At 41.9% G+C, this 17,011-nt stretch overlaps 1 protein-coding gene across 2 annotated transcripts; it reads right to left on the reverse strand.

Annotated features, from left to right (window-relative positions):
* Positions 1-1,089: 1,089 nt before the first annotated feature.
* LOC138618625 (sodium/potassium/calcium exchanger 3-like) lies at positions 1,090-12,653 on the reverse strand. 2 transcript variants are annotated; one of them, XM_069694489.1, is made up of 17 exons: positions 12,098-12,653; positions 11,742-11,840; positions 9,809-9,885; positions 9,615-9,689; positions 8,902-8,986; positions 7,799-7,902; positions 7,539-7,613; positions 7,028-7,053; positions 6,867-6,920; positions 6,618-6,754; positions 6,151-6,320; positions 4,836-5,106; positions 3,220-3,386; positions 2,979-3,093; positions 2,454-2,566; positions 2,245-2,310; positions 1,090-1,929 (listed from the first exon to the last, which is right to left on the reverse strand). In XM_069694489.1, exons 1-17 carry the CDS (start codon positions 12,204-12,206, stop codon positions 1,819-1,821), a joined length of 1,854 nt encoding a protein of 617 aa, XP_069550590.1. In that variant the 5' UTR covers positions 12,207-12,653; the 3' UTR covers positions 1,090-1,818. The 2 variants fall into 2 exon arrangements, with proteins under 2 accessions (XP_069550590.1, XP_069550591.1); XM_069694490.1 differs by having other exon boundaries at positions 6,232-6,320; positions 12,098-12,652.
* Positions 12,654-17,011: the final 4,358 nt, after the last annotated feature.

Below are 17,011 nucleotides of genomic sequence, written 5' to 3' on the forward strand. Positions count from 1 at the left end.
TGTGTAGAATTATAGTGTCTGGTTTTAAATACTGTCACCACCAGGGCTCGGTTTGTAACCCTTTTAGTCCTCTGGAGGTAATCCACAAAAGAAAACATGACACTAAGGAAACGGAGGTGGTCAAAAAATTCGGCCCAGTCGTGGAAGAATTATGAAAACAAAGTATTACATGTATCTGCATATACTGTACAACTTTCTGTTAAAAAAAAAAAAAAAAAATGAAGTATGTTGATGTGTTTGCATTATTATACTTTGTGTCACTGAGACCATGACTATATAATTTGTGTATGTTGTGGTTTTGGGACAAAAATAAAAATAAAATTCGCCCGTAGGACACAAAAGATTTATGCTGTGTTCCAAATGGCGTACTTGTGTACCAACGCTCACTATTTTGAGCACGTAAGTGCGTTCACACCGTCAAGTACAGAAACATGAAGCACACTGCAAGAACACGGATTAAGTGCGAGCAGCAACAGGTTTCCTGTCTCCGCTTGCCTACCTGCTCACCACTTTTTAAATGCGCGTCCTTGGCTTCAGCACTTTGGACAGCTCCCTTCAGCCAGCTGAAGGTGGTGGAGCCGTCCCCGGAGCTGAAATGCAGCAGATAAAAACACCTGTCGGCTTCAATGCGATCTCATCCAAAAAGTTCTATGGTGGACAGCAGACGGATCCCGGTCTACCCGACAACCTAAAATCATTTAATGTCAATGATCATCGCAATTATGGAGTTTAAATGACTTGGTTGTGCTCTGCTGCTGCAGGTGTGCTGCTCCTCGCAGTAAACAAAGTGAAATTAGTTTTCGTTTAAACTGCCCAGTAACTGCTGCACTTTGCGACAAAATGCATATTTTTCTTCATTGGAATTATGTTTAAAAGTAAGTCTTAAACCTTAACTGCGTCACTAAAACCAGCAGTTTAGTCATGATTTATTTTTTTTATTTTTTTACGGTTTGACTCTTCCGTGTTTGTCTAATTCTAAGTCCTGTCATCAACTTAAAGTGAGAGTTAAGAAATTTCAAATCAAAGTAAAAAAAAAAAAAAAAAAAAGTCAAAACTAGGGTTATGAATTTTCAGCCGCAGAAGAGAAAGTTCACAGAACAAAGCGTTTTATTGCACCCATAACTCAAGGACATATACCCAAGAACTCTCTCTCCAAACAGATATTCAATAACACTGTGTAGCATACAGTCGGCTTTGATTCAGAACAAAAACACCACCTCTGTGCTGAGACGCCGGCAGGAAGGAGGGAGGCCGACATTATGTACAAGGCCAAGACAACAGCGGCTTAGTGCAATTATCTGCAGCGTGATTATCAGCCATGCAACGCCATTTACAGCTATGGACACAAAAGGTGTCATGAAAACTCTGACATTAAATTTGACATAAGTGCACAAACTGAGAAGCAACTATAAGAAACTTACATGTAGAATTGGTCATTGAGGTTACTTGTGGCAGTTATAAAGTATTACACTAGTAAACCAACACACTTCGGGGTTCCATACACAATGTTCTTAGTTTTATAATACAAATTCAATACTTTATAAATTGGTTGCGAGACGGTGCATTATAATTGGGTTTGAGTCACAAAATCTGGGCTGGAGGTGATCCGGTACAAAACTATGTAAAATACTCGTTTATCAAAGGTTAACAATGTCGCTTTCAGGCAGCCGGTGTCATAGTAACGCTGCTCAAACATGTACAGCTGCTGTGAAATGAAATTCAAATTCATCTCCGTGTACATTTAATCAATAATGGCAGCAGTGAAGGTGGAAAACAAGTGTGTGTGTGTGTGTGTGTGTGTGTGTGTGCGCGTGTCCTCTACAGCCTTTCGAAGCTGACGGAGCAGAGGAGGAAAATGGCGTAGAGCATAATGAGACCGAGTCCCAGCCTGCGGTCCAACCTCCAGCGGTTCAGATGGACACACAGGACCTGAGCAGGGGCGGAAACAAAGAGACACAGGCTGTGTTCACACTGCAGCCGCAAATGAATAAAAGACAAATCTGTTGCATGGTCAGAAGTCTAATCACACACACACACAAAAAAAAAAACTTTCTCGAGGTCTGAAAACTAAATCAAAAGCTTTCAGTCCATGACAGAATAAATAAAAAAATAAAAAAAACACAAGATCAAAATAATAGTTGAAGAAAAACAGACAGCTAATCTGAGTTTGTTTGCTGTGACATGACCTCAGAGATAGATCTGTAATTTTAACAGCAGTGGTCAAGTAGGTGGAGACCTACTCACAGTGAGGATGACCGAGGCCAGCAGCAGAATCACAGAGTACACCAGGCCTCTGCTGTTGATCATCACCTGAAAACAAAGCGTCAACACGTCGTTTTAGATGTTTTTAAACCGCGATAATCAGAGAGAAATATGTTCTAATTTTCATTGTTCACACTTCCGCCCCCACCAACTGGATGTATAAGATGTGAAGTAGAGAGAACAACTGGTACCACTGATCCATAGCTGACTATGAGAGTCCTCAGCGCCCAGGGGAAGCCCAGGCCCAGCAGCACATCAAAGATATTACTGCCAATGGAGTTGGACACAGCCATGTCGCCCATCCCTGCCACATTCGACACATGCACAAAGCGAATAGAAATTCATGTGAAGCCACGTCGTGTCTAACATCCTCGTTTTCTATTACTCATGACAACATCTGCTTATCCTGCTCGTTGAAGAAACCACATTATAAACACTACATTTCCGTCAAGATGCAATAACGAGGCGATGACGGCGAAACGACTTTTGGGAACGTCAATCGACGGTTGAAGGACACCGACGCACGATACGGAGCTTAATTTAAGATCGTTTCGTCACACCTCCGAGGTCAAAAGGGAATCTTAACGCTCAACATTCTGCTTAACTTCTGGTGACAAACAAGTTCAATTTTCTGCTCAGCGGTGTAAATGATGTGTTGAGACAGATTAAAACACACGCACGCACGTGCGCGCACGCACGCGCACGCACGCACACACCTTGCCGGGCGACGATGAGACTGGCCATACAGTCAGGAACACTGGTGCCGGCTGCCAGAAAAGTGATGCCCATAATAACTTCTGGAATTCCAAGTGTGTAGCTGATTATGGTCACCTTAGCAGAGGGATAAACAAAAACAAAACAACAAAAAAACAACAACCAACAACAACAACAACAAAAAGGTCGTTTATCTGTGTTTTCATGTGTTCGTGTGAGCTTCTGCGCTGGTGCGTTTCGTACCATCCAGACCATGAGGTAGGAGAAGAGGGCAATCCAGAGCGTGGAGGACAGGAAGGTGAGCAGATACCAGCGCTCCCACCGCGGCAGGTTACAGTCGGGGATGGTGCAGCGGAGCAGGAAGCTGACGGGCCAGGAGAGCAGCCACTTCACACGCGCACACCAGCCATCTTGAGGCAGCGGTGAAAACACGCATTAATGCGCCCGCAGGCATCATCGCAAATTCATCTGAACTTTTAAATTATTCACTGCGTGGTCCGCGTGTGTCTCGAGTCTCCGTGTCATCTCTTCTTAATTAGCTCCGTCAGCTACAAAACCATCTATTATGCAGGGGGAACATTTTTTACAGGAGGAAAGGTGTAGTTGTTCCAGTCGCAACGACGACAAAACCAGCTTCCGGAGAAGATTGAGATTGTACAAAGCTACAATTTCCGAGTTGTGACTTTTTTTTTTTTTAATGGAAAGCAGCAGATATTTAGCTGCAGATGGTCAAGCGATGACATCGTGTCCTGTGATCGGGTGCATAAATGTAGCCTTTATCGTAGTAGTATTAATAGCAGTAGTATTGTACTCTATCTTTTACTGTGAAAAGTATACTGCATAAATTTGACATTATGATTAAAAACCTACTTGTTGCTGTCGACAAAGTTGTTGAAAGTTAGAAAGTTGAATGTTGGAATCGAGAGATTTGTTTTGCATTGAAATATTTTTCTTTGGTTTTATGTTGATGCTTTTCAGCAACTCTCTCCTCATCTATGTTGTAGTGACTTTTAAACAAACTAAATAAGCCACTGAAGGGTGATGACTGTGATGACCCGTTTCAGATGCTTATTCGGGGCTACAAACATAAGTAGACACTGTCATTGTCCATATTCAATCCAAGATAACTTTCCATTCAATTTCATTGAAATTCAAATTGAATTATTTTTGGCTTCCAATATTACACGGGTGTTTCCCGTCACCCACACTTTCTACTGTACCCGGTCTTCAACATTACGACTGCATTATCAGTTTTAAATAAGTATGGAGTAAAACAGACAAAATAACAAATTACGGCTCTCTGTTAAAATTGAAAATCTGTTATTCTTCCAATAGACATGTTTACAGTTTGAGATTAAATACTTCTTGTGCCACTTAACCTGACTCTGTTAGTAAGAGTCATACTTTTCTGCACTGTGTAACTGTCTTTCCAGTTTCCACCACGAGGAACTTTCCAAAGAACACACTGGGAACTTTATCTGCAGTTTGACTGAAGGAAACAGGGACTGGGTTCAGTTCCAGGTGCCAAAAACTCCCTGTTCAGACTTTCACTACATCAATTCAGCATCTGGTTTTTTTCCGCCTAATTTGACAAGTCTTCATGGTTTTTCAGATGCAGTGGAAATGCAGACGAGAATGTGTAAAAAAAAAATAGAGTAGTTCCAGAGTTATGTATAGCCGTTAGACCGATTGGATCGCATGTATTCACGAAGCAATGCAAATATGCATTTAAATAAAATGCAATCTAACGTTAATCAAATGAACATAAAAGTTAACCAATTTAATGACATCTTTCTAAGCATGACAGGGAATCGATCAAACTGCTTTCGTAAGAGTGTCCACTTTCATTCGTCGCTCACCTGGCACAGCGAAGGGTTTGAAAGGAGCGTTCTCCTCCCCTCCTTCCTCCTGCTCTTCCTCCTCCTGCTCTTCCTCCTCTTTAGGCTGCGCTCCCCCACCTGTCTCTCCCTCCATTTCTTTACCAATCTCTTTCTCTCCCTCCAGCGTCTGTCCGTTTTCCTCCGCCGCCGTCCCGTTCTCCCTCCCCCACGGCCCGCTCGCACCCACACCTTCCTCCCCTGAAGCTCCGCCCTCCTCTGGGCTCACCCGAGCCCGTATCAGCCTCTGTCTCTACGAGTGGGGAGGCGCATCAGGTGAAGTCAGTGGGGGAAAAAAAAAAGTACAAAAAACATGAAAACAGAGGAAAACAAAATAACATTAGAAAAACTGCAGCTGGTTTACGGAAATGACTTTATCTGACTGCAGCTAACAACATGAGAACCGGCAGGCTGAAATGATTAGGCAGCCACATTCACCAGAAGGGATTTGGAAAGCGTTGACTGAGGGCGCAGAATAGAACAGCATTGGCAGGTGCACTTTAATTTGGCAGCGGAAAATAGCAAGCACACATGCAGGAGAGCCGACAAGAGTGTGGAAGCAGATTTGGAGATTTGAGTTCTTGTCTGCTTTTGTGTCTGGTATAATATTATGCATGGGGCATCACCGCTAGCCTGAATGTTTTGTTTGTGGGCTTATTAGATGCTGTCTGTATAACAGCGGCATACAGGATGTTGTTTGTTAAGCCAGTAAACATCTCCCCATCTTTCAGTTTATTTACAACAGATGCACCAATCCAATTCTTTCTCTTCTGATCATTACAAAAGCTCAACAGAGGGTAACCGCTGATGCCAAGTTCTGAGTCCAAAGTAGTTTTCTCAAGTTCTCATGTATATATATACATATATATATATGTATATAATTCCCGATGTAAACACTTTGGAAACCTATTTTATATAACAGTGACATGGGGTCAGGGATCGTCGTGGCATCGAGAACTGGTTTGGTGACCATTTATAACTAACTAAAACTCACTGAATTAAATAAAAATGGAACAATTTAATTTGAGAACATTTAACAAAGAAACTATATTTAATGTAGATGGCTAATCTTTGCCAATTAGCCTGACATTGGTCAGAGTCAAGGACAGTTGTGCTGCACTGAAGCCGTGATGTAAGTAGCATTCTAATATTCATTACCCTACATTCATAAACATTACCAAGATGTCAATACGCGATGTTTAAATTCTGCACATCCACATTTAAATACCCACCGACCTAGCCGAAACAACCGGGGCAACTTGATGCTATGTGAAGGGCGTGAGCACGTGCAGTGTACCTCGTTGATGACCATGCGTCCTGCCATGCGCAGGCGGGTGAAGGGGGGGAAATGCGGGGTGATGAGAAGGCGAAGGCTTGCCTCTGAGAAGGTGAGCTGGTGGGGGTGTAGGTTCAGCAGCTCATCCACCATCACTACCCCCGAGTCCTGACCGGCCACCACGCACGAGTCTGACGATGGAGGGAGGACATTGACGGACGTTAGCGGGAGATGAGAGCAGAAATGAGAAAAAAAAAAGTGAAATGATACAAAAATCAGAACGAGACGACAAACAGGACAAGTGTTGTCCATCAAAGTGGTCTAGTTCTATTTCAGCCCGTCGGAAATCCACAGGGGGAACAGGAACGACTTTCATCGGCAGCGCAAACTGTGTCACCGGGTCTGTCGAACGCTGCTCAGAGACAGAGAGGAACCTCCTTCACGGTTTCGATGTGCTCGTGCGCACGTACGAACGCGAGCTCCCGCACCTGGCTTCAGCGGCACCATGTCGTTGTCACAGTCGCCGATGTTTCCGACGGCGGTCGTCCGTCGCAAGCTGCTCAGGCACGGCGGACCCGCCCGGCTGCAGTGTCTCTCCACCAGGCAACGCAGGCATCGGTTGAACCTACACGGGAACACGTCACACGCGCAAGATATTGTGCGTTCAGTGGGTATCGAGTGTGCGGTGGCTCGGCACCAACAGGAAGGAGACGCGAGAGGAGGAGAAAGAGACTCACTTCATGATGATTATGTAGATTCCATACATGGATATCAGGATGATGGCCTCCCACCTGGAATGTGCGCACAAACACCGACATTGATTAATACCACAGTCACCGCATTAACCGCCAGCTCTTCTGCAAACTGATCTGATTTTCAAGTTTCACTCCAGTCTTACCACAGGACTTTGTCATCATAGATCACCTAAAAATATAAAACAGAAAAATGCATTAATTGCAACTCAAAAATTGTATTTCCAAAGGAACATAAAAAATAAAATTGACTGATTAGTCTACTGTGTTTGACTGGGGAGGAAAAGATGCCCTTCGGGTGTAGAACAAATTGATTTCCACACACCAGTTTAACAATAAGGTTATCTGTTATCTTGTGATTAAGCTTTTTGTCTCAAAATGTTTATGAAGCAATATCTCTGCTTCATGTGCTTGAGATTCTTTTTTTTTTTTTTTTTACCTCTGGGGACCATTGTATATAACGTTGATTATTCCAGGACCCGAGGTCAGTGCTGCGTAGAGGGTTCATAATTGGACCCGCTAATGATCAATAAGCATCAAACACTGGCACCATACCAATCACTAAAAATCTTGAGTCTGTGTTTTTAAGTTGATCTACCTAAACGGTGAAAAGAGCTCAGTATGAAAGCCACTAGTTTTCCTGGAGGGATTCCTCACCACAATAAGCACCACTATAGACAGGATGTAGAAGACGGAATCACGGAACAGAGGCCACCAGCTCAGGGAGATGGGCTGCAGAGACAAAGGGCAAATCAAACATTGCGATTGTGATGACCGTGGGCCAGAAAGTGGAGGTTTTGCTTGGCAGAAACAAACCATGAAGAAAAAAACTACCTGCATGAATGTTGCGTTTTGGAAAAGGTGAGTTTAATTCTCCTGTGAGCCTCTCGTCTGATAACGTAGTATAAAGTATGTACCTGTCCAGAGAAGATGCCACAGATGCCGATGATGACCAGGATGTTAAAGACCGCTGATCCCACAATAGTTCCCACACCAACATCTCCCTTTGTGATGAACACCCCTAAAACCGGAGAAAGAAGTGGTGAGCCACAAAATGTTAGAAAAATTAACTCGGCAATAATGTGACAGTGTCAAAGAAATTATGGATTGTATTGTATGTCCCTGTCAGACATATTAAATGTACAAAGTTAGACATACTTTCTTTCCCCTCTGAACTGAAATATTGCATCTTTGGTTCATACCCACAGGGGCTGGGCTGATGTCTTTTATGTGATGCAACCACTTGTGTAATATTCACTGCATATTGCCTAAAGTCACTCCAATGCGTATCAAAGCCGGCCTTTTTTCTTTTCAGAGTAAAGCAGATTATTACGGAGGCGGTATGTGAGGAAATGTCCTTAAGCCACATGGATTTAGAAACAGTTTCTTAGAAATCACAGTAATAACCCTGTTTTCAGGCCATTTTAATAAACCGTGTGTTGTGTCTTCTATCAAAAGAAGCAGTAGAACCAAGTCTCTGAGGAACAATACATCCGTACCCGTACTTGTTAACTTTTTGATGCTAACTAGGCTAAATTCAAAATTGTACAAAGGATATTTTCCAACACGTGCGAGATGGTTTCTAATTAATATCCAGACCACAGTTTTAAAATACTGTGAAAAGCATCCAGTGAACAAAACGCTTTTTGTTTTTAGTTCCGCACTGGAGTTTTTATGTCATGGGTTCTTGGTTCTTTCCTACTGAAAAATATATTTTAAACCCTATTGGCTTTATGAGAAAGAAAGAAAAAAAAAAAAAAAACACTTCTGAAAAAAACCGGGACACAGTTATAAGTACAAGTGAGATGGCAACCCATCGAAACAAAATAAAATGTGCTCTTCTTGACATCTTTGTTCATGACTACTTGATGGTTGAAACTGGCCACTCAGCGCTGCTGCCTACACACTTGACTTTCCTCAATCCTAATCAGGTGCATATGATTGCAGGTAATTGGAGTGCTAATGGGGTAATGATTGGCCTAATCAGAGTGAGTGCGGATTAGACGAGCATCATACTGACCAATCAAAGATGTGAAGAGCTCCGGTGCGGAGCTCCCAGCTGCCATGAAGGTTGCCCCGGCAACATCCTGACTGAGCTGAAGGTTCTAGCGGACAGAGGAGAGGAATTTAAATTGGATAGAAGATAAGGATGGTGATATTCTGCACTTTAATTATCGTCATTGGTTTGAGCTTATTAATATTGTCTGTGAATCAACAGCCTGTTATAACCTCCACTGTCGTCCAAAAATGATCAAAACTACACAAACTGTTGCAATGGCTAATGCTCCTTTAATCGATTGAATATGGGCATTGTAGTTTAATGTGATTCAATACCAACAACCGTAAATAATCACTAGAACACCAAATTTGTATTAATTGCATATGGAGTTTACAGCCAGACAAATGCACAATTCAGCTGGTTAAGTAGTATTTTCTAAAAAACTACCATGTACAGCTAATTTGATAAATTATTCAAATGTATTTATTAAAGTAGTCATAGAAAGCCAGAAAGAAGTGATAAACAAACTTTGCACATTGTTGATTTATGTCTTTAAAAAGAGAATTATAGACAGTAATTTTTAAATTAAAAAAAACAACTCCATCCTTTTGCTTTAACGGTTTGGAGGAATAGAAACTAAACAGATACATTGGTAAACAACTGGAGAGGAAGAGAACATCAACTATTAACACATAGTTAATTTCACCGACATTAGATTTATGTTTAGTTCATACCTCTGATATTTTTTCCAGTGATGGCACAAAGTAAACGTCACACACGATGGCCAGGGCATGAAACATGTAGATAGCCTGTGAAATGCAGAGGACATATTATCAGCCTTGTGGATTATGTTAGTTAAGTTTATGAAATGGAACAAAATTAAGCTTTTAATGGCTAGTTAATGCTTCCAGACAGAGCTGATACTCACGCAGAGAACATGAAGCAGTACTGCTCCCTGCCTCCTTTGATCCAGAGTAAAGATATCCTCAGGAAACTCACTGATTTCTGGGAAGGAGATGGTCAGAGCGTAACATAGTGATTTGTAAAACGAGGTAAGGTTCCTGTGCTACAGCTGAAAGCACAGAATCAAGTGTTTGTTTAATCACTACATTTATATAAATGTAACTTTTCAAACAAAACTGCCTTTTGGAAAAGCCTTTCAGAAAGTGTGCCAAATCAGTGCACATCCTTTTGAAGCCACTGCTTGCTATTCTGTCCTACGTGACTGCAAACTACTATTACTATGTTTGGTCTTTAGACCGTTGGTCAGACAAAACAAGCAACTTAATGACATCAACTTGGGCTTTATGGAACGTGTGATGAGCAATTTATGAATCCATTTATGGGGAGAAATAACCATTAGATTGATCAATAATAACTACAATTATTTGATACTCTACCCTGAACCTGCAATCACGTGCATGTGGGAAATCTGTGAGTGTGTCCATTTGTATCTCCTAGCAACAAGGGCCCAGACAGTTGGAGGTTAAAGCAGTGCCACAGTCATGTGACTCTGAGTCTGGTTGCATTATAGTCAAGTTTTTCATCCATGTTCACAGAAATTGCTCCTCTATCCCTCATGCCATCCACACCGAGGTGTTCATAGTGACTTTCCTCTCCGGTTCAGTTGCATTTCCAATAAACTGAACGTTCAGAAGCATCTAATTTGGCTGAGTTGAACAATGAATCACAATCACTCTCCTTCCAGCTGTAAACAATTGCTAGACTGCACTGTCTCGCACATAAATAAATGCCACGACTCACTGTGCCATAAACACACTTTTTATTATGAGACACATAAAACAATAATCTGGAAAGCTGCCTCCCACGTGACCTCCCAAAGTCTTCTGATTTAGTTATGGGTCAGGAATTTTAAAACCTCCAGTGAAGATAAAGGTAACAAACAGCGAAGTGAAACAAGTGTGACAAAAGTGGAGAATGATGCTGCACAGAGGAAACATTGTGCATCTAGAGGCAAACACACGTCACATGTAAAGATAGCACAGGATATAGATACGATGTGATATTATGACAACCTGTCACATGATTTTGTTTGGACACCTTGTTCGGACACCTTGTTCAAAGAGCATATTTTTTTATCATAAAGAAAACAAGCATTAAAACAAGCATAAAGGCCTTAAACTAATCTGTACCGTATTTCCCCAAGGGAGTAACTTTTTTATTCATATGTCACTATATTCTCTGTAATTGCCTGCAAAATCTATTTATCTCAGCATCAGACTGTAAGATGCTGTCACTATTTCTCAGTGTTTCCAACAACCACACAGATCCAAGAACACACAAGCGATGAGAGAGCTGCTGGTGAGATGCTACTAATCAGCAGGTCATTACGACAGGGCAGGCACTTTGAACAGTTCCAGAGGCACATGACATCCAGCCACAAATTCAGCATTCAGTTTCCTAGCAACTGGGTCCCTCAAAGGCCTAACTGTGTTTAAACATCTAGATGTGCAGAGTTTGAAAAAAATGAAGGATGAGGTGTTGCGGAGAGGTAGATCGATGCACGGAGGAGATGGACTTGAATTAAACGGATTAATAGAGACGGGAGGGCACACTTGCACACTGCCTCAACACGATGAGCAAGAAAACCCACACTGGTGTCACCAAGATCATTACAGTGACTCATTACTGCATGAAGATCCAAGCCTCGGGCTGTTGGTGGTTAAGAAATCCTCAGTCTAACTCAATATACTTACAAGTGACTGCAATTTTCAGTTTTTCTGGAATAAGACAGCAAAACCTCGTGCTCTATGTTGCATATAACATATAAATATATATACACACATGTATATATATATATATATATATATATAGCCTGTACACAAAGTAAAATGTCTCACCAGATTTAGAAATACTGTCATTAAGGTTGTCTTCTTTTTCCTGGATGAGCTCTCTCTTGGACAAGGAGATGCTGTGATCCACAGTTGGGCCACGAGAACCTAAAAAGGGGGATTCATGTATAAATATATACACTACTAATAAAATATAAACTGTTACTATGCATTTTCATATTATGAAATACAGAAAATGTTGCATAACCTTTATTACATTTTATGGTATTGGTTTTAGTAGTGCCCTGCTTAAATAGTTACGTTGCAATTTAACGTTTAAATAGATGTAATTTGCACGGTTCTAGACAACACAAGCAACGGACTAGTTTAGAAGAAATGAAACGCCAGTTTTCCTTGAGATGCACCTGTAACATCAATGAAGTGGAATATCCAGGCGGCTGCGAGCAGACCGACTCCACAGACGCAGAAGCGAGGGAGGAGCTGCCTCTGCCTCGGTCTCCTCGGAGCCTTCATCCCGCCAGCCGCCGCCGCGTGTCGGCTCTCCGCTCAAAACATGTCGTCGTCGCCGCACACCGCCGGGTCCCGATCCCAGATTCAGATTGGATCAAACTGGCCTGTTACTCTTTTTATTCTATTTTTTTATTTTTTATAGTCTTTCAGCCGATCTGGCGTGCTGCTCCATCCGCGAAACAGGAGCACGTTAAACAAACCCGACCTGTCGTCAGCATCTCAGCATCCGCGTCCACAAGCTTTACCCCCAGCTGATACGCACAGACAATGAACCATCAGCCAGCGCCAAAATAAAAAACAAAACAAAACGTACCCCTCGATTCAAACCGTGCTCACTTCCCTCCTGCCCTAAATCTCGTCCCGTTTATGATTTTCGCATCCAGGAGGGGGGTGTTTTCTTGGGTTCCCAGACTAGAGCGTCTTCAGCTGGGTGGGGCGACTGGAGAGAAATAACTGATATGAAGGAACATGACTTCAAGCGTAATTTAAGTCACGTGTGACACGACGAAGACGGATCTAATGATTTAATTGTCAATTAATTGTATCCAAAATCCTAAAATTGTCTGCGTTTGATTTGGTAGATCAAGAATTGATTATTACAACAACAACAACAAAAATTCAAACAGTATTTCTTCAATTAAGTCCTGTGTGATGAGCATTTAGAAAACAACTTAAGTTTGAGGGTACGTCGGGATTTGGTCTTTTACACAGTTCCAGGTTTTGTTAAATTAGACTTTTCCTGATATACATTTCAGCAAAGATTCTAAATGCAGATGGGACAGAATGAACCGAGCTGTTTCTACGTCACAGTGAACCCGCCGATTGGTCGCAGTAGAAAAGGCACAGGTGTTACAAATATAATTAATGAGGGCTCTGCTTTAATCAAATGTCCCAGTGTGACATCAACGCGGGACAGAAAGTTAGTATGTACAAAGCAGAATCCTGAAACCGAAGCAGCTAAATTCGACACAGCCAAAAGTCATTAGATGTTGTTTTTTTTTGTTGTTGTTTTTTTTTTGGTCTCATACGTACTGCATGCAGTTATATGTAAACAACAAATTGCAATAAACTGCTGCGTACAAGTTAACTACAGAAGCAACCCACAGTCAGGCAGGTGAATGGGTGAGAGGGACGGTTAACATCACATGGGAGGTAAGGCCCCATAGTGAACTCTGCAGTAGGGCTTGAACATCAGCTGCACACCATGCCACAAAGACTTGGTGGAAAAAAAGTCGGACTTCCCGATGACCAGAACCGTGAGGATGATGAAGCACAGCGCAAATACCCAGCCTCTCTGGATGGCTGTCTCCCAGTTACCCGCACATCTAGGACAACAGAGAAAAAAAGACACGGGGACTATAACGAGTGAGGAAAAGTAAACGGAAAGAAAATCATATATGCGAGACATGATAAACGCTCCATGGAAACATGATGGATACGACACATTCGTTCGAGTGGTTTAGTTGTGTAAAACAGAAGTACCTTTTGGTCTGAAGATCAAATGTGAGTCTCTGAGGTTTCAGCAGCTCCTCAGTCTCCACAATCTCAGGTTCCTCCTGCAGACACGGTGCCAGGCATCACTTCTCTTATATATTTCTACTACGACAGTCACACAGCTGCTTTCTGACAAGAGACTGCTTGAATCTGAGCTTTGAAGTGGTACACACTTGTGGAAGTACAGGTTAATCAAATGTTGAAATCTACAATCAGTTTCCCATTGATTAGGTACAGCTAGGTAAAACGATTAGTCTAATGCATTGGTCCTATAATAAATCCTTCCATCATGAAGTTTATAATATTCAGTTCTTTGTGAAACCGTTTTAGACATTTGTTGATTCGAGTGCATCTAAAGACTGTCGGGACACAAAGTGAATTCATTGCAGGACTGTTATATTATGACTGTATTCATTTAAGCTCGGCGTACCTGATAAATTGGATACTGATTGCGTTATACGTTCTTTCAAGTTCAAAAGCCTTACCGCATCAGTGGGAGGTTCTACATGTCTAAGAGCTGTCGAGTCGGCCATGCCGGCCTTCAATTCACCTGAAGAGACCAGCAGCTCAACTTCCTCTGCAAAGGACAGAGGCAGGCTGGGCAAGCCCTGCTTTTCTCTCATCACGTCACTCAGAATGACACTAAAAACAAACAGCGACACAGTGTGAGTGTTCATAACATACTTTATCTAATAATTTGAAGCAAGGGGATCTGTGTGTCAGGGTTACAAAGAGGCCTCATCTATTTTCTCCTCCAACTGAGTCTTCTGCTCCCGGTTTGTACGCCTGAGGTCCTGGAGCACAGAAAGAGGATCCGAAGCTTTAGACTCGTGTGATACTTTCCTGCTCTTTTATTTGACGAAATGAGTTAATTTTATCCTCATTATTTATTAGTTGGAGTCAATGAAGAAAGAGGAGTTACATTATATCGTAAATAGATAGCGACGGATGTGAATGTCATTACCTTTATGATGTTATGAGACTCTTCGAGATTTTCCTCCAAAAACTTCAACTGCAAGTCTTTCTGAGACAACCAGACACAATCACAACATGATGTTCAAATAACAGCAAAATCTTCATGTTGTGAAAGATCAATTTTGTTTGGTTTTGAATCTTGAGATACTGATCAGCCACTTCGAAGGGTTGATGTCGCCCTGCTCCTACCTGATTAATAACGTCGTCCCTATGCTGCCACCCTAATTGAGCCTCTTCCATTGCACACTGAAGAAACGCGCAACATAACAAATCAAGAGCTGGTTAACGGCTTCAAGTGATAAATGCAAACAGTGCTAAGATGACTGGTGGGAGTGTGATGAGCAAACTACCTCCAGGGCTTGAATTGCAGCCCTGAGCTTGCTGGCGCTCATCTTCTCCTGCTCGCTCTTTTGTTGGAGGCTCTTGAGCTGGAAAAGCCAGAAACATATTTATATTTCGAAAAATGTTTTAAAATTTCTGCACCATTTCAGAATTAGTTGCAACGCAACTGGTAAACAAAATCCAAACCCACAAGCACAATCAAAGGTAAGCTGCGACTGAACATGAACACGGGCCACTTTGCCCTGTTTTCACTACATAGTACGAATCACAAAACAGGCCAACCAGTGCCGTAACGTACGGTTACTTATTATAGTCGTTCTGTAAAAAGTAACACATATGTACCTCTGCAGTTAGTTCTCCGAGCGTTGTGGATTCATTCTCCTGCCAGGACATCTGTTGTTCACTCACTGATGTAGCTGACTGAAACCAACAATGAATTTCACAGCATTTCTACATAGTCAACACTTTGTAAAGTTTAAATATCTTGCAATCATATTGGAGCAGTACTTCTCGACACACGCCCATATCTATCAATATTTTTTTTTTTACATTGCATCTATCAAGACCATGGTCATCAGCCAGGAGGGAACTGCAGGGCTCTTCTTCAACCTGCTGGGCTCGACTGGCGATCATCTGCTGGCTGCAGACACACAAACACAGCTACAAGCTTCTGACAGTTTTTCCACCACAATGTTAAGGGGAAGTAGATAGAAAGAGAAAAGGATGTAGATACAATCATGTTCAAAGAGGAAAATACAAATAATGGAGGCTTGGACAAGTTCGAAGAACATAGTTGGAGAAATGTAACAGTGAGGGGCAAAGTCCACGCACAGCAATGGAAGCAAAAGTCATTTCTAATACTTAAAGGGCAAAACTTCTAAAGTGACAAACGTGTTTATAAAAAATTGAGAAAGAATCAGAAGCACTTCTGGTGTTTGCTGTGGATCGCAGTTAGCTTTTCTGCAGCAATTCAACAGCAGCATAGATCACGAGGTTTTACTGGAAGGTAATCTTCAGTTATTTATATAAAAACAGTGCCCTGATGGATCATACATAACAAGCGGTACTCTATCACTTCACATACCACTAAATACCAACAACAGTAGGGAAATCCGACAGAATCACAAGTTTGATAAGCAGTAAAGGGGTCCTTATTACTTCTTAAGGAGCAACATTAAAACGCAAAGACCTACACTTTCACTTGTTTTTTGAGGTTGGCGTTCTCTAAGCACAACACCGCCATGTCTTCGTCTGCAGCATCGAGACAGCGCCTCAACTCAGTGTTCAGTTTCTTCTGTTGGCTCTGACTATAATCCAGCTCAGCTACTATTTCCAGCAAGTCCTTTGAAGACCTGAGCGCGCACACACACACACATACACACACACACACACACACAACATAAACTATGTCTTACACTGCTATGTAACACCACCCCGACATTTTTGTGTGTGTACGATTCTTCAATCAGCATCACTCACATATTTTCGCCTGGAAAATCACGAACGGAGTCCATCTCTGACTTCCTCCCGCCTCCTGCTTGTGATCAAAGCACAGTCCAACAGAGTTCATATGAAGGAGTGACATTCAGCTTTTAACATTTAATCTAACCTTAATGTATTTCTAAAAATGTCACAGTATGACATGCGGTACTTTGAAAAGTGTTAAGAGTGTAAATCTCCCAAATAAGTTTCGACTGGACACAAGAGATGTGGTAAACCTACTCACAGTAGCAGCAGGTACACTTTGCCAGAAGCAGAAATGCCAGCACGGAAATGTGGACAAATATTTTAACCATTTTCATCGAGCCAAGATCTGACATTTAAAATGATTGAGCCTGAGGGGCCGCCGTGACTGTTTTTAAGTTTATCCTTAGAAATAACCCAAAAGGACAGAGCCTGTAAAAGTGCATGTTAATATCCCTTTATGGCAAACACGTAGCTAGATCTTTGAAAGTCAACAAATGAAGCATAAAAATGAATAAGAAAAAAGTCAAAAG

Source organism: Brachyistius frenatus, unplaced genomic scaffold, assembly GCF_029030835.1.
Source record: "Brachyistius frenatus isolate BFR_SWC_R1_liver_20210118 unplaced genomic scaffold, ASM2903083v1 Contig_17, whole genome shotgun sequence".
NCBI lineage: Eukaryota > Metazoa > Chordata > Actinopteri > Embiotocidae > Brachyistius > Brachyistius frenatus.